Source organism: Barbus barbus, assembly GCF_936440315.1.
Source record: "Barbus barbus genome assembly, chromosome: 23".
Lineage (NCBI taxonomy): Eukaryota > Metazoa > Chordata > Actinopteri > Cypriniformes > Cyprinidae > Barbus > Barbus barbus.
In genome coordinates, this window is record NC_136751.1 from 15,320,818 (window position 1) to 15,344,652 (window position 23,835).

Here is a 23,835-nt window from a genome sequence, read left to right on the forward strand (position 1 = left end):
GCTGATTTGGTGCTCAAGAAACATTTCTTATTAATGTTGAAAACAGTTGTGCTGTTTAATAGTTTTGTGGAAACCATAATAAAGTTTTAGGATTCTTTGACCAATAGAAATGTTTCATTTATTTGAAACAAATCTTTTGTAAAATTATAAAATGTCTTGACAGTCAATTTAATGCATCTTTTCTTAAATATATATGTATATGTATGCATGCATGTATGCACAATATATATACATTTCTTTATTTTAAAAATCTTCCAGAAGCCAAAACTTAGAAAAGTAGTTTTTCAAAATAATTATTTAATAAATGAAAATAATAAAATTACTTTACAATAAAGTTACTAAAGCTATACATTTACATTGGTAGTTAGTGGACAGTCCTGTCCACTGATATCTCCTGTTTTATTAATGGTATAACAAAATCTCTACCGATTCACACATTTCAACCATCACACAGTATTCACCAGCATTACACCGCCCGACACTAGGAGAAAGGCCTATAAAAAGGCCTGGATCATGCATGAAACAAAAGTATGATTGTGGTCTGGGTTTGTGGGGAGGACAGCCTCTCCCTGTGATGTTGATCACATTTGCAATAGCAAACTTTCACTCCCTTCACTGGTCCTCCACACAAATGTGCTACAAATGGAGCTGGGAAGAGAGGCCTGACCCAGATGGCTAAACCGTTAGCCATCAAAGAGACAGCCAAAAGCAGTACAAAACACGCCTGCTCCAAACTCACACATACGAGGGTGCAATTCAACACAGCGTGATTCACACAAAGCCTCCCGATGAGCATATTTAAACAAACAGGAGTGGCGGAAAATGAAGTTAAAAATCATATGAACACAAAACTCTTCACAATCCTGTCACGTCTATATTTTGCCCGTAAAATCCAGATGAACCGTTTCGGAATTGAGACGGATGTGAATTTAGCCTATACCTCCTTTCAGAAAGGGGGAAAAAGGCAGAAAAGCAAATATTTTCCCAACTGGCCACAGAAGTTTGAGTGTGTGAGGAAAATCCCCCCCAAAAAAAAACTGCAGCACTCAATAACAAAGACTAAGCTAGCAGTATGTGTCTGGACATGCGAGTACTAATACTGTTTTCAGCAATGAGCAATCTGTATTGATTAATTTTATATATATATATATATATATATATATATATATATATATATATATATATATATATATATATATATATGCATATATATATATATATATATATGCATTTTTTTTAATCTTATATACACTTAGGCCCCGTTAACACTAGTGCGTTTTCGTTTTAAAATGGCGTTTTAGAATGAAAACGATCCCCGTTTACACTGGCGTTTCCGCTGCGTTTCAGAAACGATCTCTGTTTACACTACATGACCGAAATGCCGGAGTAGTATAAACGATAGGCGTAACCGTAGCAGAAGTTATGCGTTTTAAAACAAAAACGCACTAGTGTAAACGGGGCCTTAAATTCTGGATTATACTTCATCTCAGTTGTTTGGATTTTATTTATATCCTGATGGACACAAACCAAAGTTATTCATTTATTCATAATATAACACTTAAGTTAAGCACAAAAGGCTCAAAAGACTAAACAATAAAAAATCAGTTTGTTTCCATTATTAAATCAGTGCAAAACTAACCAGTTTCCCCTTAATAACTCAATAAGTATTAACATTGTTTACACCAGTGAGAAACGTGTATAACATCTCAGAAAATGTGTTTGAGTTTCATTTAATATTTTGTGACCCTATAATACGCTGTAACCAATATGATAGCAATACATCAGCATCTCTAACTTATGAAATAGTCAACTTAATGAAAGAGTCCTAATGATATACATTCAAGGGAAGCCCTGCCATCATGTGTCCTTGTGATTTTCCAGTTCGTCCAAACATGCTCACCTCCTACCCAAACCAAGAAAATCCCATGGTGGGAGCAGACAGCAGGAAGGAAACAAGGGGGCCATTTTTAGTCTACGGACCTTGAGGCCACACCGATCTAGTGGTGGAGTAAGTTGCGAAAACCAAACAGTGCTCATTAAATCACTTAACACCATGCTTTTACCATTACCACCGGGTCCCCTCACACTCTTACGACGGGTCACGTCCTTTAGCTCCTCACCCAAATGGTAGATCCTTTCAAAATGATTTTAAAAACATTTCAAAATGACCTTATCAGGCATATTCAGCAACATTTCTAAACAAGTAAGACATTTGTGATAAACATAAGTCTAAATGCATGTGCAACTAAGATTTGCCTTCAGGAGAGACTCAGAGATGCACCTTTTGTATAGTATTTAAAAGCAGCATGTTTTAAAGCGGGTGGAGGGGTAACGGTGGTTCCCATCACAGGGTCTAATCCCTGCGATAGTTGGGGTCCACATCCCTGAGGGTCCTTCTCGGCTAGGGCTGCCCTCCCATGGGCTAAATCCCCCCCACTGAGTCCTGGCTTAAATAAGAAAACGGAAACACTGATTAGCCCCTCTATTTGGCCACATTCTCCAAATTAGAATCCTTCATTAGTTTATGACCCTCGTCTCAGTGTTAGTGCCCTGTGAACTTAACCCCCCCTCTTCCTGAGGTCCCAAAAAACAGGCAGGCGAGAACTAAACAAGATGACCCTCGACCGCCCTAAGCCCCCCTTTCCCTCGGTCCGAGTCTATTATAAATCAAAGCTCACAGTAAACTGTTGGAGAAAAAGGGAAAGAGAGGAGGTCAACACATCATGTTGACCTTTCCCACTTCTGTCTTCCACAGGGTTAATAATGAAAGCAGGAAGACAAGGGGGAAAACAGGAGACAGAGACCTAGGAAGTTAAAAAAAAGACTAGGCAACAACTTGTTTTAATCTCCAGTAAATCTAGATTCAATCTACACACACAGTGTGCAAAGAGAGTTGTAAAAAATTTAAATAATGAATCTGTAAACTCATTAATGTTATAATTTGCTAGAAAACTGTATAAATCATACCGCTGACTGGAATAACAACACGCTTGACAATGTAGCATATTTTCCTGAATAAGATACACTGTTTTTGTTTAATAATTTGAAAAGTGGTGCGACTTGTATTCCAAAGCACATAAAACATGCATATACAATAGCACAAACATTTTGATTCCTTTATAAAAATGTGTGTAGACATACCATTTATAATTAATGTCACAATAATTTTGTTTGTTAAGCTGATAAATTTGTTCTGTTCTAAGCCCTGCTAAATGTAAAGGATTTGTTGTGCTGTGGAGTACTTCACAGTACTTCTTAATGTAATAATAAAATAGGACTTGTACGCCAATGCAAATTATCTGTTTGTTCTGTTTTTTAATCCAACTAGTATAATTTTGACCCAATTTATAGTTAAGTTTAAATCAAATTACAGTCATCTTATTTTCCAACTTATCTTCCTGCATTCTCAGGAAGATCCACAACTAGCATCTGGAAGCGCCACAGAACTAGTTCCCTATAATCCTGGGCTTTTGAGGCAGCGTTGAAACAGTCTTCAAATGACTGGGTGTTGCAGGTTGATTACGACTTCTGATAGCTGTGTGTTTCCTGTCATTTTCTTCCCGCTATCAAAGTGTCACGGGACACCACTGAGGCCTGAGCGAGGGGTGAACTAAATATAGGACAAAAAGGTTACAGTGTAACCATTCAAAGCTAAAATCTAACTAGTTTTAACGCAATAGATATTTCACTGTGTGTTCAGAGTCTTGTTTGTTTGTCTATATCTGACCAGGTCACATGAGTGTCACTGGATAAATAAAGCAACCCACTCATCTTCTCTCTCTCTACTTTATCTCCACTGGGCGGATTCACAAACTGCGCTTTCATTCATGCCTAAACTGAAACCAGGCTGCTTGTCAGACTTCCCTTAGCTGTGTGACTCGCATGTGGCCAAATGTGAGAACCATCGGGATCCTTCGCACACTGCCGTCTGCTTATCTGCAACCAAAATTAATGGTAACAGATATGCTCTCTAATGAAATCTCTGGACTTAGGAGAAAACGACTTTCTCGGGTCGTGTACATGCAGAACAGTAGTGGTCACCTGAAAGCAATGTGAGCTTGACATAGTATCAAACAGGTTGGCTCACAGCCCTCTCACCACCCCTCATCTGAAGAGGGCCTGATTATAAATAGGAGTGTGTTTGTTTTCCAGGACAAGCTTCCTGAAGCCTTCAGTGTTTGTAGATTCAAACGACACCTTTAATGTGCAATGGGAGTTGCAAGGAATCTGAATTATTCAACATTTTATGCATCTGGTCAATTATTTTGTATTTACCAGCTGACTTCCATAGTATAGAAAAAATACTATGGAATTCAATGGCTACCATCAACTGTTTGATTACCAACATTCTTCAAAATATCTTCTTTTGTGTTCTACAGAATAAAGAAACTCACACAGGTTTGAACAAGTGGAGGGTGAGCAAAAGATGACAGAAGTTTCATTTTTAGGTGAAATAAGGCCAGAATAACAATGGATATCAAGCTGTCAGCATTTGAAACTGTAACGGGGAACCACAAAACTCAACTAGTTGGTCTAAAAGAAGCACTGTATAATTAGGCTGGTTTCAGATTCATCTGACCTGAATCACAGTCGCTCTTAAAAGTTTTCATAAGATGTACAAAGCAATGGAACAAAATGTCACATTTTTAAGTTGAACTATTTTTGACTTGACCAATTCTCTCAGAAACAATGCTCATGACACTTAAAAACAGGTTTCAGTTTCACCTGACATGAATCAGAATCTTTGGAGTTTATATAAGATGTAAAAAACAATGGAATCAAATGCGAGACACATTTTAAGTTAGTCTTAGAAACAATACTCATAACACTCAAAAATATGTTTCAGATTCACCGGCCCTGAATCAGGCATGTGCTTAGGAGTTTACATAAGTTGTACAAAGCAATATAGCAAAGCACATGGGTCTTGAGACACTATTTTTAACTTGACACACTGTCTTAGAAACAACCCACAAGATGCTCAAAGACATCTGACTCTTCTTTCAGCTCTTGAATTTGATAGGGGGTAACAGTGAACAATTGCTCACCACAAAAATGAGAAATTGTTGACAAACCATGTCAACTTCCTGTGGGAAAAATATCCACAAACAAAGCGAGGGTCAACAACAATAAGAGCCTGCATTTCTCTAAAACCCCAAACAAAGAGAAGTTAAAAAGAAGAGGGTTGTACAGACAAGAGGAGACGTTCATTTGTGCATTTCAGCAGTGACAGAGTCGGGATGAAGATCAAACGGTGCCCACACACAGACCACTCGAAAAGGTAGCAATCTCAGTGTTTGCTTAAAACCTACATTTTTCTGTTCAAGAAGAACGAGAACTACCAGACTAAATTTGGAGCTGAGTCTTAAGGATTAGGCGTCCTCATTGTTGGATGCATTAGCAGTTGCGACATTTCCAAAACATTAGCCTTGGTCTTGTGAGTCGTCTACACAAATTTCCCCTTCCTGTCCCTCAACCCCCTTTTGCACAATTCCTGGAGATCTGGTCCAAATGAAGCAGATGTTCTCCAGATGTTCCTCTTCTAAACATCTGTTTTTAAAAGCCCTCTGTTTTATCATAGTAAATTGGAGGCTAATCATGTTTGTCTAGAAGCGATTGGTCAAAGGGTCACGGTTCCAGACATCCCAGAGACTTTGCATTCAAAAATTCAGTCCTAATATAGCAGCTATTAAATTAATAGCAACAACTTGAATAGAACTTATCAAAAAGACACAATGTACTCCTTAAATCTGCCTTTTTAACTCCTCCTGTGTGCAGCCTGTGTCCTGTGGACAGGCTTCTGTGGCCAGGCAGATGAGTTTACCAGGCCGGCACGTCCTCCACTCGTTCTACGCTGCTACACTGGGCCTTTGTTCCCCTCTGAAACCCAATCCGCAGAAGCACTAAGTACCCACACACACACACATAGAGAGAAGGAAACCTTGGCACACAGGCTAACACACTAGCAAAGACTAAGATATATAAACCAGCTGGAAAAAAAGACTCCTTATTGGCAGTTTTGATAAAAAATGAGCTTTCATCTGCACATTTAAAATAAAAACCAAAGTCATTTTCTTAATGGAACTATCAGCTTTCAAGCTTGACGTCAAACACCACCGTTTGGGTCCAAAAGCCAACAACAAATGGTGCTAATATACACTCACAGTGTCTTGTAATACTGTTGAAAAATCTAAATTTTAATCTTTAAACGCATTTCAATTAGAGACAGTGATTCATTTTTTTATGAATCGTAAGTCTGTAGTGTACAATGTGACTTTCTACAAAGCTTAGCTTAAATATGTGATATTAATAAATTGTGCTCATAAATGGCTGTTGAAATAGTATTCTCAATTGAAACTTGAGTATTCGATACAAAGACCTCAAAACAACATTGCAAGACTTTGTCCACTAAAATTCACCTTTGTTGTAAATCTCTACACGTAGCAAGTCTTCCATCTTTAAAATGACTGGGAGCACTGCAAACCTGACCCCAATCTGAAGGTCAACAACGCCTGATCAATTTAAAAGACATCAAACAGCACAAAACCATGTTGACATAAATTTCATATCAAGAATTAACTCACTTTAGGAAGTATCTCTGGCCTGAAGGGGTCTTGGCCATCTCCCAGCCTGGGGGCAGCGGCACATCATCAGGTATTTCGTAAGAAGACTGGCGGAGGTGCTGAGGTGGGGCGTTTGCTGGTACCATGCTGCTCAGTGTGCCAGGAGAAACTGCACCCAGCTGCAGGGAGGCGGGTGAGGAGTGTGCCCTGATGTGCTGGGGCGTGAGGGTACCAGCAGTACCTGCATCCGTGCTGGCCTGTACAGGGATAGAGGATTATTTTAGCATAAAGACATTTAGATTAGGATTAGATTTAAAGCAAAAGGCTACAAGCAATAAATCTCTTAAATAGCAAAGAGACTTTTGTCGAAACCTTAATCATTCAAAACACAGATGAAATCACATAAACACACAAAGAACAAGCACACACATATGATTGTTAACCTTTGTAATTCAAAGATGGCCCATTGTGAAGGTCATATACTAAATATTTGTATTAGGTTCTTCTCTTGCACTTCTGCTGAAATGATGACAGAAACTAGGGTTAATGCATGAATACATTCATTAATCATGATTAACCTTACAATGTAATTGTTAAAACATTTTTTCTTATGCTTTTTGTTTTCTTTCCTTTAATATGTAACAAATCGGTTTTCTTGATGCAGTAAGTCTTAAATACTCCACATGTAAAAATTGTTACTGTAACTCATTCTTTGTTACTGTAAACTAGCTCATAACATTTTAAAAGGAAACATGAGGAAAACAACATCTTATTTTTATGCATTTTTTTTTTTTAAATATCCAGAGTAAGAAACATTATTTAAAGATTTTGCATTTGAATTAAGCTATTTAAATTAAATGCTTTGAAATAATTTTTAAACTATGTGAACTTTGGAGGGTTATCGAAAAATGGGAAATTAGTCATTTCTTTTCCAGTTAATACTGAGAAAGTCCAAAGATAATTGGATAACAACAACGTATTTCCAACATGAATAAAACACCATACATGGAAACGTAAAAATGATTAAATTTACACAAGGGCATTGTCCTTTTGAATCATAGCTGAGTGTTGCTTTCATTACTTTTATCAGCTCCTTTTGCAATAACAAAAAGTTAAGAAACGGATGTGGCCCAGGCTGGAGACTTTAGGAGGAGCTAAGTAGGAAACAGGCTGTTCTGGGGCAACTTTTCAGCAGAACTTAACATGTACGCATGCGCGAGATGTGATGCCAAATCCGAGAAAACTCGATTAGTTTTGTTGACTTTTCTTTTTTTCTTTTTTTAATTAAGCTTTAAAAGATTACCTATTTTAAGTATCTTCACTCGTGGAACAAGTGCTGGAAACTAAAGACTATAAACATCATATTGTTTATAAACCGTTTATCGCCATTTTTATATAAAATGACAGATAAAGCATTACAAGTGAAGGTCAGTTGCAATGAACAAAACACTGAAAAGCATATTTCAGGAATGAAGTCGTATGGTCCGCATCGCAAAAGAATCACTCGTTTGAATCGGTTCTTTTGAATGAACGGCATAAGCGGGTTCTGAATCACTCCAATAGCTCACTCATGAACTGAATCGTTTAGAGAGGCTTCACTCCGTAAAACAGTAACAGAATGTTTTATATAACAAAGAAAAATAAAAAAGCGCTAGATGAAGTGTAGTGTAATGTTTACCCAGCTGAAATCAAACCTGGGAAATAAATCTTATCTTGTGAGAGTTCATGCAGCTAGTGAATGATTTTGTACTGTCGGTCAAGACATTTGAACCCACTAAGTATCAACATACAAAGAGTACAGAATGATGTGACAAATTACCATGTATTACCATCACTGTACCCTAGTACAGCCACAGAGGTACCCCTTTTTCAACCTCAACTAGTGCTAGTGGTGCATAAGAGACAACTCTTTTCTTCTGTATTAGATCAAACTTTGTTTGTTTGTTGCAGTATAACTAGCTAGTTTCTGAAAGGAAACATTCAGTTCAGCTATTTTCCCTGAGTAATAGTTGGTATCTCTGATAGTAGTTTAAGAATAATACATTTCTGAGGAATTGTAACCTATGTGTTATGAGTATTCTATTCATTTTTATTATAATTTCTATTTGTTATAAATCACGATTGACATGCCATTATTATTATTTTACTTTATACTCTGCTGTCATATGAGGACATACGTCCGCTTATGCACTTTATTGCTTATTTAGCATTATTCAGTGCATTTCCCCCCCTTAAGCAGTGATTACTGTTCTTTGCTCATACAATAACAAATCTGCATGGCCAGTTACACACTAAACGTTATAATCAGCAGAAACTGAAAATGCCCCTCGCGCCAGCTGCAGTGTCTGTGGTTTCTGTGGGGTGGTCTCTTACTTGTCTGGAGTGGGACTTTGGCTCTGGCGGCTTGAAGAATGAGTCTGGCAGCTTTCTCTGTCTCATCGGCACGGAAGGGGGGATGAGGGCGTTTTTCGGGTTCATCACAGCGTTAAAAAGAGCCTCCAGATCGGTCTCGGAGTCTCCCCGAACATGGACGATCTGGTGGCCGACAGGAGGGTTGTGCTGGCTCGGATCCATGACTCCAGATAAAACGTAGCTCTTCTTTCTATCCGACTGAAATAGTGGAAACAGGAAAATTGGCTGCAACCATAAAATGCCAAAAGGTTAAATCCAAACAGCTCAAAGCTGTTTTCTGTCCGTCCGCTTTATTAATTATCCAAGCCTTGCGAAAAAAGTAGGCAACGCTGTGTTTTTCTGCTTCCCGAGAACACCCCAATAAATGTGGAAACGCGCATATCTACTAAACTTTGTCGTTTAAACTTCTTCTGAAGTATCTGAACTCTTTAAAAGCGCTGTCGGTGTGACTTTCCCAAAAGTTTACGGCTCCTCTAACGCAGACATTGGTAATGACTGTATTGCGCATTGAAAATCACAGCCCTCTCACTTACCCAACTAACTTTTTTTTTTCTTCTCTCAACTTCTGAAAGTTTGGGCAGGACATCAAACTTTATGAGTCATGTGACCGCTGACTCAGAGGGGCGGGGTTTAAGCAAGAGCCTTTAAAGCTACACGATTTTCTTCTATGTGGGGCCCATAAATATTTATATTTCAGGCATTAGTGTTTTAAGAATGATTAATAAAGTGTTTAAATATCTATTAGGGCCGTATATATCTATATAATAATTTATTTCAAGCTAATACATTTGTATGCGTATTTATTTACTTTTAATCTGTATCATCAAATAGTTTATGATAATAAAACAATCATCGTCACGCAGCGTTTTATTTTCTTTTATAAAAAAAGTGGTTATTCAATGCTGATCTGAGTGTGTCACAATTTTTCATTCATATTTATGCCATGAAGTGTCACTCATATCACCACGGAATGAATCTCATTATACAAAAATACACCAGTGAAGTTCAAGCACTCGCTTCTTTATGAATAAAGAAATACATTGTCCTTCATTATGTAGAAAGCTGCAGAAAAGTAGTTCCATGCAGTTCCCATGATTGTTATGTAAATGAGCCTTCCCGGGCCATTGAGAAATCATTTTGTTAAGACTGAGCCCAGCTCTTTTCCCATACATTTAACACTGAGTGACTGATTATGAACCCTTTTAATCCCCTGCGGGAACTGTAAGGGCATGATGAATGGATAAAAAAAGTTACTTTGTACTTTTCCCTTTTTTACCAGCCAACCAATATCCAGCCCTAACACGAACTGTCTCTGCAAGCCATATATAATTAACCACATTATGTGTGTGTTTTTGTCAGTGCCTTGTCTTCTAGATTCTGCTCTGAATTATCTCTGTATTAAACTCTAGTGATCATGAAGTGAATGCAGGGGAGACCAGGGAGCTGTTAGTTGTAACACTATCATTTGTGAATGGTGTGAAATCATTACTGGACCATCACCCTCCTAATGTGACCTTTGAAGACTCTTTTTTTTGCCATTTTGAAAGTGAAATGAAAGTGCTGTTGGATGACGGTAGGACTATAACTACAATTATTTTTGTACAATTAAATTTGATTACCATAGTTCAAGCACACATTTTAAAATGTCAGTGTTTACTACAAGTTACAGTAGTGTAAAGGGGTAGGTTGTTTTTGCACTCTTTGTATTTGACATTCATTTACACAGTGTAGTGATAAATAGTAGATTTTAATCAGCTTTATTTTGTAGCAGACAGATATGGAAATATTATATCAAATTTTTTGACATTTATTGAGGAAAAATCCACTGAGTTACCAATGTTTAAACAAAATTCTCCCTGGTTTCCCCCACAATGTGAATTTCTGATCAAGTTTTCAGTAAAAAAAAATCCTTCAGTCTCTTTTATTTTACCACAGTATTTGAAGGTTTGCAACAGTATTGTGACTTGACATGATACTCTAAATAAGTTGCTGTCTAAGAAAATATTCCTTAATTTGACTCTCCTGTGTGTGTGTGTGTGTGTGTGTGTGTGTGTGTGTGTGTGTAAGATCATTAAAGAGTGGTAAATATCCTGAAATGATTGAGGCAGTATGTGAGGTTTGTTCTGGGGGTTAGCCCAACCCCTGGGGGAGACCACCCACTCAGCTGTCCTGATGGTAACTCCATCATTTAGTCAACATGTCCCAACATCTTTGAGCCTGTGACAATTATCTTTGAGCCTGCGACAATTATCTTTGAGCCTGCGACAATTGTCGACATCAGTATTAAACAAGAAAATGATTTGTCAATGCTTTAGAATTGTGAAACAGTAGGCCCTACATTAAAAAATAAAATAAATAAATATATATATATATATATATATATATATATATATATATATATATATATATTGCAAAATTCGCCTATCTTTTAGCTCGCTTGTCATAAATGGGGTAATATCCTATCTTTCAAATAAAACAGCTTATTTGTTTAGTTAATAATCCCCGTGATAATGTTGATAATGAAGATAGCAGTGGAAATGCTTCCATAATCCTCATCTGAATGGAAATGGGAGCGTTTGTGCGCCCTCTATAGGTCAATAACAGATGAGATGATCCAAATCATTAGACATTTTATTGTAATATGTTTTATCATCTTGATTAATCTTAATTAATTTTGGGCATTATTGAAAAAATATATTGTATTAATAATAAAATGTCATCATATTTTCTCTCTGACACTCCTTTACATAAGTAGTTAGGCTACCAACCTTAAAGAATGGAATGAAAATTTACTCACATTCAGGCCATCCAAGATGTTTAATCGGAACAGATATGGAGCAGTTTTGCTTTACATCACTTGCTCACCAACTCTGCAGTGAATGGGTGCCATCAGAAGTCCAAACAGCTGACAAAAACATCACAATAATCCACAAGTAATCCAAATGACTCCAGTCCATCAGTTAACGTCTTATTTAAGTGAAAAGCTGCATCCATCATTAAACCATTTTAACTTAAATGACTTTTTTTTCTGTAATATTGTTTTTTACGGCACTGACACTATCGGGTGAAAACAAAACTTTCTCCTAATTGATCTGAATGATGACACTACTGTTGTCTGAGCAGCTTTATTGCTTAATCATCAATGTTTCAAATTTGATGAATTTTGCCACATCAACACTTGTTAGAACTGCTTCACAGCAGAATTTGAATGTCTTGTTTTTGCTTAAGTTTGCATCATTGATTTCTGTTAATGTCCTGTTTTTTATAGTGCAGCTGCATGGAGACAATCTGTATTGTATAAAGGCGACTTGACTTGGAAAGGGTACAAAACAATGCTTTGGAAGGTTCATGGAGCCACCCAAAGAAACGTGAAAACGGTTGGCCCTCAAATAATGAATGATGATCACTTTGATGAAAATACAAAGTTCAACAGGTAAAGCAGTAAACAATGAAATGTTCTCCACAAAACAGGCTTGTAAGGCTGCAAAGGCCGTTCAGCAAAAATGACGGTGGAAGCACACCTGAAATTTGCCCAAAAACCTAAATAGAATATGAATAAAAAGCTAAGGTTTCTGTGGCACTCAAACCAGCAGGACTCTATATGGTGCTTAGCAGGGTCTGAGACTCCTGCTATAAACAGGCAGGAATGGATAGAGCAAAATACAAGGAAATACTGCAAGAGAATCTCTTTCTGTCAGCAAACACTGAAGCTTGGTAGTAAATTACCTAAAATATGTCCATGTCTTTGCTTAGTCTCGTTGACCTGAATATTCTGGTTAGCAAACACTAATCTGAACAATCTGTCTGCGAAGTTAGTGTAAAGGACTTACCACAAAATATTAAAACTAGAACACTGAGGAATGTATTATCCAAATAGAATTGTAAACATATATAAAAAATAATATATTTTTATGAATTAAATTATTTATTAAGTTTTTTATTATTATTTGTGTTTCAGAAAATTTAGCAAGCAATAAAATAAAAAAGCAACTTTTGGTTGTTTGGTAACAAACGTGACTTTTTTGTAGGACGCCCAGCATTCGGTTTTCTTCGACAGAATGCTGCTGATGTGTTACGCTAATCACAATTTTCCAATTCAATTATTAACTTGGATAGCAGGCTTACAGGATACCAATGCTTACTTAACCGCTCATGCAAAAGAGAAAGAAAAACACCCTGATAACTTCATGCTCTGTGTGGTTTAAGATTCACCGGCGTTCATTCTGTCAGGTCTTTCTGGGAAGGGTGCAGTCTCTTCTCCAGTCAGCTTGCCTTGGCTTGTTGCAGCGGGTGGAGGAGGTCCCTGCACCTTTGAAGAATTTGGCAGAGATTGCCTTCCCTCTTTGAAATGTGACAAATTGAAATGCATTGCAAGAACACACTTGCAGAACAGGTTTTCGACTCATTGTGTGTCTGTACTGTCTAAAGGGCAGTTTCTCACCTAAATTTCTCTTTCCACTTGACAGGGGGAGGTGTTCCTTTGCTGATGGATTTTATGTTTCCACTTTATATACAAAAAAATGTTCCAACTCATCTCAAACTTTTAAGTACAAATGCTGTTTGTGTGGAGAACATGGAATCATGCATTTCATTATCTTCACATGACTGTATGTTGTTCTCTTTTTAACTTGTTTTTAAAATGAATAATGGATAATTATAAAAAGAGACTACTAGAGATGAGTAAACTAAAAACAAAACGATTTATTACCTCTGGTGTGGTTCGTTACTAAAAATAAAAAAAACTTAGGACACGATTGACTTTGGGTTAGGGATGCACCGATACCACTTTTTCCAGTACTCGCCCGATACCGATACTTTAATTTTTGATACTTGTCGATACCGAGTACCGATACCGATATTTTTATTGTATTTTTACATTTTTTAAATATTGGGTAAAGAAAACAAATGAGTATGTAAAATGTTAGTTGATTAACTTCATTTATCAAATAGATACTGTCAAACCAAAATTTATTCAGACACCTTCAACATTTCTCACATTTTATTCGCTATAGTTTCTACGCGATGGGTAGGGTTAGGGTTGTGGAGTAGATGCGTATCATATGTACGCAAAAACATGCGTATCATATGCACGCCAACAAATTTCGTATATGCACGCGAAAAAAAGTATTATATGCACCCAAACGTGCGCTTCATATATACACCAAAGTCCATTTTTGCGTATCAATACCACGAGTTTTCGTTTTTATTTTGGCAAGCTATTTATGAGGTGAAAAGCAGCATGTTTGTAATAAACAAAAAAGGACATTGTCTGAATCAGGAGAGTGATATGCACAGATCAAAACAGATCTAACCAAATATGCTGGTGGATTTTGAAGTGAGAGGACAACAGGGGATGGATTTTTAAGTGTTATTATGGATTATGAACTGATATTTTGGCCATCACTTTACAATTGTTACGAATCCTGGCCATGCTCTCCCGGTTAACCACCACTAGAGGTCACCCGTTCACCACAGTGACTATTTTCACTCACAAGCACATTGGACTCCATTTCCCACCATCCATTGCACTCCCTAATCACGCACAGCTGTTTTCAATTATCACACCCACACCTGATCACCATTTCACAATCACCACCACTCACTACTTAAGCCTGGGACTTGCTCTTGTACACGGCCGAGTATTGTTAGCATTTATCACTCACCAAGCGATAGCAACTTTACAGAGCCATAATCATTGTCCTAGTCCTAGTCCTAGTCCTAGTCCTAGTCCTAGTCCTAGTCCTAGTCTTAGTCTTGCCTTGTTTTCCTGCCGTGTCTGACCCTGCCTTTGTCTCCTGGATTTACCCCTTTGCCTTGCCGTTTGGACTCTGTTCGCTCCCTGTTTGGATTATTGCTCTCGTCTCTGGATTATCTCTCTGCCTTGCCCCTTTGGATATTGTTCGCTGATCGTTGACCCACGCTTGCTCCACGGATTGCTCTGTCTTGCCTCCACCATACCTGTTTGCCGATCTCTGACCCTGCCTGTCTTGACCATGTTGTGTAATAAAGCTTTGCAAATGGATCCGCACGTCTCACGTCTCGTCAGCCCCGTAACAGAATACTCGGCCCCACAAGGATCCAGCAGCTTTTCAAGAAGACATTGGCCAGGTATGGACTCTGCACGAATGCTATTAACCCTCGAGCAGGGCTCGCGACCGCTCGAGGTTTATGTACAGGAGTACTTAGACCTCGCCTATGTTTCTGACCTGCCGGACTATGCTCTAATAGATTTTTTTTGCGAGGGCATTAATCAGCCGCTCCGGTCAAAGTTAATCCGCGAGGGTCCCCGTTCATCTCTCAGTCAATTTATGGAGTATGCTTTGCTGTGTGTGGGCTCTTCTTTTACTGTGGGTGTCGCGGAGGAACGCGACACCGCACTCGCTCACAAAATGGCGGCAGCAACAGCACCCCCTCACGTCGTCGCTGTCAAGCCAGAGTCCGCTCACGTCGTCGCTGTCAAGCCAGAGTCCGCTCACGTCGTCGCTGTCAAGCCAGAGTCCGCTCACGTCGTCGCTGTCAAGCCAGAGTCCGCTCACGTCGTCGCTGTCAAGCCAGAGTCCGCTCACGTCTCAGTGCTCCAGCCAGAGTCTGTCACACCCAAGGATTTAAGGTCAGTCCTTCGAGTTCCCTGTCTGGTTTCCAGCATAAGGGATCCACCACTGATATCGGTGCGAGCAGCTGGCATTCCCAGGGCCTCAACCCGGGCTGTTACAGAGACTGTTCCCCTGACCTCAGTGCTTCCCGTTATGGCGGTCGCCATTGTGAGTGTGTGGGCTGCACACTGTGCTCCTGAGGCCTCTCCTGTCCACGAGTCTGTTCCTGAGGTCTCTCCTGTTCACGAGTCCGCTCCCGTGCCTCCAGAGGTGGCGGCTTCCGCTGCAGAACCTCCCGAAGTGGTGGCATCTACTCCCGAATCCCGAGAATCCAGTTCTCATGCCACGGAGGCCGTTCCTGACCTCATGGTCTGCCCTGTCACGGCCATGGAGGCCGTTCCGGACCTCATGGTCTGCCCTGTCACGGCCATGGAGGCCGTTCCTGAACTCACGGTCTACCCTGTCACGGCCACGGAGGCTGTTCCTGAACTCACTGTCTGCCCTGTCACGGCCATGGAGACCGTTCCTGAACTCACTGTCTGCCCCGTCACGGCCACGGAGACCGTTCCTGAACTCACTGTCTGCCCTGTCACGGTCATGGAGGCCATTCCCGAACTCACTGTCTGCCCCGTCACGGCCACGGAGGCCGTTCCTGAACTCACTGTCTGCCCTGTCACGGCCATGGAGATCGTTCCTGAGCTCTCGCCCTGTCCTGTCACGGCTAAAGAGGCCGCCTGTGAGCTCACACCCTGTCCTGTCACGGCCAAGGAGGCCGTCTGTGAACTCACACCCTGTCCTGTCACGGCCAAGGAGGCCGTCTGTGAGCTCTCGCCCTGTCCCGTCACGGCTGAAGAGGCCGTCTGTGAGCTCTCGCCCTGTCCCGTCACGGCTAAAGAGGCCGTCTGTGAGCTCACGCCCTGTCCCGTCACGGCTAAGGAGGCCGCCTGTGAATCCTTGTCCTGCCCAGTCACGGCTATGGAGGCCGTCTGTGAATCCACGTCCTGCCCAGTCACGGCTATGGAAGCTTCCTTTGAATCCTCGTCTTGTCCTGCCACGGCCATTGAGACTGTCTACGAACTCTCGACCTGCCCTGTCACGGCCCCTGGGACCATGGGGACTCTCTCTGTGTTGTCTGTCTCTGTTCTCCCTGTGGTGTCTGTCTCTGTTTCCCCCAGAGCCCTGATCCTGCCATGGCTTCCTGAGCAGTCTGCTCTACCGTGGAGATCCTCTGCCCTGTCTACTCCACACTGGTGGGCTCTGGCTCTGTCTGCTCCGCGGTGGTGGTCAGCTGCCTGGCTCTGGGGGTCTCCTGCTCCACCCAGGTGCGCTCTGGTCCCGTCCTGCCCTGCCACGGCTCCTGAGACCATGAAGGCTCTCTCTGTGTTGTCTGTCTCTGCTCTCTCTGTGCTTTCTGTCCTTGTTCTCCCCAGATCCCAGTCTCTGTCGTGGGTTCCTGCCCTGTCTGCCTCCCTGTGGTGGTCCTCTGCCCTGCCATGGTGGTCTTCTGCTCGGGTCTCGTGGTTGTCTGCCCCGCCGTGGTGGTCTTATGCTCGGGTCTGGTGGTCATCTGCTCCGCCATGGCGGTCCTCTGTTCCGCCCTGGTAGGCTCTGGTCTCGCCTGTTCCGCCCTGGTGGGCTCTGGTCTCGCCTGTTCCGCCCTGGTGGGCTCTGGTCTCGCCTGTTCCGCCCTGGTGAGCTCTGGTCCCGCCTGTTCCGCCCTGGTGGGCTCCTGTTCCGCCTGCTCTGCCCTGGTGGGCTCCTGTTCCGCCTGCTCCGCCCTGGTGGGCTCCTGTTCCGCCTGCTCCGCCCTGGTGGGCTCCTGTGCCATCTGGCTCCGCCCTGGTTTTCTGCCCTGCCGGCTCTGCCTCGATCCCCGGCCTCTGCACTTCCGCAGGGATCTGGCCCTCCATCCCTCCCCCTGTTCCGCCTCCGCTCCACCGCCCTCCTTGATTGTATCGGAGCGTCTAGAAGCCGCTCCTTGGGGGGGGGGGGCTATGTTACGAATCCTGGCCATGCTCTCCCGGTTAACCACCACTAGAGGTCACCCGTTCACCACAGTGACTATTTTCACTCACAAGCACATTGGACTCCATTTCCCACCATCCATTGCACTCCCTAATCACGCACAGCTGTTTTCAATTATCACACCCACACCTGATCACCATTTCACAATCACCACCACTCACTACTTAAGCCTGGGACTTGCTCTTGCACACGGCCGAGTATTGTTAGCATTTATCACTCACCAAGCGATAGCAACTTTACAGAGCCATAATCATTGTCCTAGTCTTAGTCTTGCCTTGTTTTCCTGCCGTGTCTGACCCTGCCTTTGTCTCCTGGATTTACCCCTTTGCCTTGCCGTTTGGACTCTGTTCGCTCCCTGTTTGGATTATTGCTCTCGTCTCTGGATTATCTCTCTGCCTTGCCCCTTTGGATATTGTTCGCTGATCGTTGACCCACGCTTGCTCCACGGATTGCTCTGTCTTGCCTCCACCATACCTGTTTGCCGATCTCTGACCCTGCCTGTCTTGACCATGTTGTGTAATAAAGCTTTGCAAATGGATCCGCACGTCTCACGTCTCGTCAGCCCCGTAACAACAATCAGGTTCATTAGTTAACAACATTAGTAAACATGAACTATACTTCTACAGCATTTATCAATCTTAGTTCATTTACTAATGCATTATCAAAATCACAAGTTGTGTTTGTTAACATTAGTTAATGCACTGTGAACTAACATGAATAAACGAAGAATATCTGAACACTGACTAACATTAACAAAGATGAATAAATAGTGTAATAAATGTATTGTTCATGTTAGTTAATACATTAACTAATGTTAATAAATGACACCTTATTGTAAAGTGTTATCATTTTTATGTTTAATTTAAGCACAGTAGTGGCCATTCCATAAAAACAAAACAAAACAACAACAACAACAAAAAAACACTAGCAACTTTTTTTTTTTTGGAAAGAAATTCATCTTACTAATTCTTTTCAACAAGTATGCAAATATGATCAAAACTAAAGGTTACTAAAGGTTTATTTTTTTATTTCAAATAAATGCTGTTCTTTTTCTATTCTACTCATCACAGACTCCAAAGAAAAATGCATCATGGTTTCCACAAAAAAGCAGCACAAATGTTTTTAACATGGATAAGAAATATGTTTTTTGAGCAGCATATCAGAATAATTTCTGAAGGATCATGTGGCACTGAAGACTTCAGCTTTTCCATCAAAGGAATAAATAAAAATGATCAATATTAAAAGATAGAAAATAGAATTGACAGAAATAGAAAGAAAGTGAAAACAATATAAAATAAAAATGACAAAATAGAAAAGATTTTTAAAAATAGAGAGAATAAAAATGAGAAAAAATAGAAACTGTAATAAAAATGTGAAAATAGAAATTGTAATATATTACAATATTACTGCTTTTACTGTACTTTTGATTATTTTTACTGTGAGTATAGGAGACTCATTACAAATACTCATTTAAAAAATGTTTTATATAAAGGTAATAAAACAAAAAATTGAAAAATATATGTAAGATTCTGCAATGACAATCAAAAAAGCAAAGTTGTAGCAAACCGAAAATGTAGCCTTCCTTGATGTAGCAATTGATTGCTCAGAAAAGTAGGTTTTGTAAAATGACAGAGGGGTTACATGACATGATGACAGTTATAGGGTGGTAATGGCACAAGAGCATCAGGAGTTTGACTTCATTATCCTGTAAAGCCTGTGTGGTGAGTCTCTAATGCACTGGAGTAATTAATAGTCACTCAAACGTCACTGTCACACACCTAGATAAGCTTTCCCATGTATACACTGATTTCACACACACAAACACAAAACATCACTCACACAGGTCACAGGCACACAGATACAAACGTAAAATACACACCCAGAAAAACCTGTCATGATTATGCCACACATACAATGTAAATCTGTATCTATTTTATGCTTAACCGACACTTGACTGAGGTCAAGTTACACAAAAAGCCCTTTATTCTGTCTTGGCACTAAGAAAACAAAGAAAAACAAACCTTTTTTTTTTTCTCAAATTAATTTAATTTTCTCCAAGAGTCAAGATTGTTTAGAATAAAAATACTAATATGTATACATACAATTCTTATGAAAATATATTTAGAATATTAAGGTAAAAAATAAATACCAACTAATTAGAAGGCAAACAACACATGAACATAAAATACATTTTCTTTCAAATGTTTTTTTAAAAATGTTTTATTACACAAACATCAAGCATTGTGTATTGCCAGAATAATTTCACACATATTAAAGGAATCGTTCACTCAAAAATGAAAATGTACTCACCCTCAGGCCATTTAAGATGTAGAAGAGTTTGTTTCTTCATTGGAACAGATTTAGAGAAATTGAGAGAAATTTTTCCTCTGCAGTGAATGGGTGCCGTCAGAAGGAGAGTCCAAAGAGCTGAAAAAAATAAATAAAAAATCACAATAATCCACAACACTCTAGTCAATCAATTATCATCTTGTGAAGTGAAAAGCTGCCTGTTTGTAAGAAACAAATCCATCACTAAGGCTTTTAAACTTTAAACTGTTGCCTCCAAAATCCATAATAATACTTCCTCCAGTAAAAACTTCCTACCGTTATCTTCTCACATCAAAATCTTTCACATTTGTTTACAACTGTTTTCGCTCATAAACACTGCTTGATCTGTGCATAGTTCTCTTCTGATTCAGAAGAGACAACTTTTTCACCGGGAAAAGCAATATTATGAATTAATGAATATTGGAAGTTAAAAATGTCTTGCTGGATTTGTTAATTACAAATACGCTGCTTTCCACTTCACAAGATGTTAATTGAAGGACAGTCATGTGGATTACTTGTGGATTATTGTGATGTTTTCATAAACTGTTTGAACTCTCATTCTGATGGCACCCATTTACTACAGAGGATTCATTTGTGAGCAAGTTATGCAAGTTTCTCCAAATCTGTTTCAATGAAAAAAAAAATTCATTTACATTTTGGATGGCCAGGGGGTAAGTACATTTTAAATTTTAAATTTTCTGCAAATGTTCATTTTTGGGTGAACTATGCCTTTAAAAAACAATTAAATACTCTCAATACCACTCAGATAAAGTATTTGAGTATGTCTCAGCAATATACAGTATATAACCATCAGGTTTGAAGGTTTGCAATGTGCAGTTGAGAGAAGGAGGGAGTTGTGGATCATGGGAGGTGTAGTCAGTAACGCTGTTGAGTTCTGGTGCGATTATCAGCAGAGGCTCCTCGCCTACGCATGGTGACACCTACAGTCTCACTCGTCTGGTTCTTCAAGGATAATAAGACAGAAAGAGGGGAGCAGGTCAGATTAGTTCAAGGGAACACATCACTTCTTCTGAACACATGGGCAATACTCACATATGCAGGACCCAAAGTAAAGATGCCCCTCACTGCTGGGTTGCCACCAGCTGTATTTTGCACATCTGTTAAATCAAGTGGAAGTGATCAGGAACACAGCTGTTGACATTTTGAAAACATTAAAACAAGAAATGCACACATAGGGCAAAACTAAAAGGTCCTGCCCTCACCTCAAATCTATGATAAACATATAAGCTTTGACTGTGTGGATTAAATGCATATTTAAAATGAAACTGACATTGCAGGCGTTGATTAAGTCTCTCGAGTGACTGCAGGATCTTCTGCTCCTCTAGTGACAGAGCGCTGACACTGAGCGACTGTATTCTCTGGCTCAATGGACCAATCGGACCGTTGCAGAACTTATGGGTCTGAGCACAGTCCACTACTTCATGAGCACCGCCTGACACCTCTGGGCCGGTCACAGTGGAAAAAAAAACAATGTTGATGCTTAAAGTCAAGGGTGTTAAACAATTTGGCTTCTTATAGCACTTTGATTTAAAAACACATACACACTACCATATCAAAACAAGTAATCATTTTAACAAGTTAATTGATCAAAAGTGACAGTAAAGATATTTATTTCAAATAAATGCTGTTGTTTTGAACTTTCTATTAATCAAATAATTCTTTAAAAAACGATCAGGGTTTCTACCGTAATAAATTATCTTCGCCCTCACAGCAATAAATTACATTTTAAAGTACTTCACACTATTATATTTTTCCAGTATTATGGAAGAGACTTGTTTCAAAAACACTAAAACAATCTTACTGACTGTAGTGTGATGGTAGTGTAAATTTGTAAAAATGAGCAAAAAAAAAATAAAAAATGGAAATGAAATCAACGATTTCCCTCATTTTCATATTTTAGGGGGTGCCAATCACACACACAAGGGATAATCAACGACTAGCCATGCATTAAAGGATTAATGGACGACGTGGAGGCGTAGAACCACCCGACGCAAAGTGGAGGGAGGTTGCCTCCGCGAAGTGCATTTAAAATCCTTTAATGCACGGCTAGCCGTTGATTATCTCGCTTATTCCATGGTCATTTGCCAAGTTATAGACAAGTTAAAACTATTGCTCTTTGCAGCAGAATATTTGACCAAATGGGTAAAAATTACAGTCATTTTCGGCACGTTAGCGCAAGCATTCTGCCCGCTTTAAATCATGAAATAGTGTAGTAAGACCACATTTATTTGAATTAATTATATCATGTATTTCAATTAATTATCGATCGATCGATCGTTTGAGAGAGAGAGAGAGAGAGAGAGAGAGACAGCGAGAGATGACAGTTGTGTGTACCTGCTTGCTGCGTCTGCGCGCGTCTCTCTGTACAAACAATTACTTTTTTAAAAACAGCAATTTCACCACCTCGTTGCTGGGGAATATAATGTTGCGATCTAGTATCTAGGCTATTTTATTAATAAAAATCGCGGGGAAGCGTTGACAACAAGTGTATGTGTGTGTGCAGCGCAATCAGCGATCTCCTCTCTCTCTCTCTCTCTCTCTCTCTCTCTCTGTGTGTGTGTGTGTGTGTGTGTGTGCATGTAATGCGTGTTGGTTTGTGTGCATCAATTAAAGCAGCGCATTAATATGGAGCTGTGATTAAACTGACTTGGAACTACCTGTGCATTAAACGGTTCTACTGCATACCTGCCAGCCAATCAGAATCCAGTATTCAGACAGACCATGGAATAAATAAAATAAAATCAACAATTAAGTATCTTAAAAGTCCATCTTGTGCACTATATTCCAAGTTTTCTTAAACCATATGATAACTTTAGGAAAAAACAGAATGAAATTTCTAGCAATATTGACTGATAATCCTGCCCTCCCTGGGAATTATATTGTGAGTCATATGGACTAATTTTATGATATTTTTATGGTGCTTTTTGACTATTTTTGGAGCCCGAGAGCTGTTGTCACTATGAACTGTCATTGTATGGCTGTAAAACATTTTCTCAAAAAAATTATATTTTATCCTATAAAGAAAGAAAGAATAACAGCACATGGGACTGAAATGACAGTAAGTAAATATTAACAATATTTGGCACAATAATAATTTTGTGTATAAAAAGTTTGGTTAAGCAATTTTTTTAAAACATGCTGCACCTTACATGATTGATGTATGTTTGTACATGAGAATAAAAGATTTACATTTTAAAAATGGTTTGCTTTTGCCCTGTTGAAAATCTGTAGAGGAGACCCATTTATAACAGGATATCAGATATTCATTTACATGATAAATTACCTTCACTGTCAGCTGCATGACCATTTTTATTTGGGTATTGAGGTTTTGGCACAGTGACCTGTTAAGCCAAAAGTGAACAGTTAATGAACACTTAATCCAAAATGTTAAAAAGCCAAAGCAACATAACATGAAAACATCATCATCAACATTACTTTTATTATTTTAACTACACACCAGATGAGCGGTAAGCAAACTTCCAAGAGGCAGCTTTAATTAAGTTTATTTTTATTTATTTACATATTTTTTTATTCATCAAAATGATATAAATATCCTCGTCAGTTGAAAGACACCTTTGGAAACACCTTTCTTTGCTTTCTAGGACAGTATCTTTAGAATATGTGCATGTTTACCTGATAAGGAAAACTAGGCTTTCTCTGTGTTGTTCCTGCTGTTTGGTTCCTGCTGTTCTTCACCATATTACTCTCCATGGCCTGTCTCCTTATTGGACTTCTCACTGGTTTACAGAAGAAACTCAGATTAAAAGTACATTCATATCTAAGCAGCTAATTTCAGCAAACCACTTCACCTTAGGTAACTGACCCAATTACCATGAATATCTGAAAAAAATAATGTCTTGATGTATGGGCTCAAATGTAAGCTCTGTTATTAAAGT

General features: G+C 39.5%; 2 protein-coding genes across 3 annotated transcripts in view; both read right to left on the reverse strand.

Moving 5' to 3' along the window:
• Positions 1 to 9,539, reverse strand: part of LOC306842855 (transcriptional coactivator YAP1) — a 34,683-nt gene extending 25,144 nt beyond the window's left edge. For both annotated transcript variants that reach the window (XM_079373997.1, XM_079373998.1), the window contains exons 1-2: positions 8,934 to 9,539; positions 6,582 to 6,817 (exon numbers count right to left, since the gene is read on the reverse strand). In XM_079373997.1, the coding sequence (XP_079230123.1) occupies positions 6,582 to 6,817; positions 8,934 to 9,134 (437 nt within the window). In that variant the 5' untranslated portion in view covers positions 9,135 to 9,539. The remainder of the gene's footprint in view (positions 1 to 6,581; positions 6,818 to 8,933) is intronic.
• A 10,084-nt stretch (positions 9,540 to 19,623) lies between these two features.
• The window catches only part of LOC306843003 (centrosomal protein of 126 kDa-like), a gene marked incomplete at its 5' end in the record, with an annotated part of 45,946 nt that continues 41,734 nt past the window's right edge, over positions 19,624 to 23,835 (reverse strand). The window contains 5 exon segments of the mRNA XM_079374250.1: positions 19,624 to 20,881; positions 20,972 to 21,036; positions 21,210 to 21,378; positions 23,212 to 23,280; positions 23,573 to 23,676. Coding sequence (XP_079230376.1) covers positions 20,795 to 20,881; positions 20,972 to 21,036; positions 21,210 to 21,378; positions 23,212 to 23,280; positions 23,573 to 23,676 — 494 coding nt within the window. The 3' untranslated portion in view covers positions 19,624 to 20,794.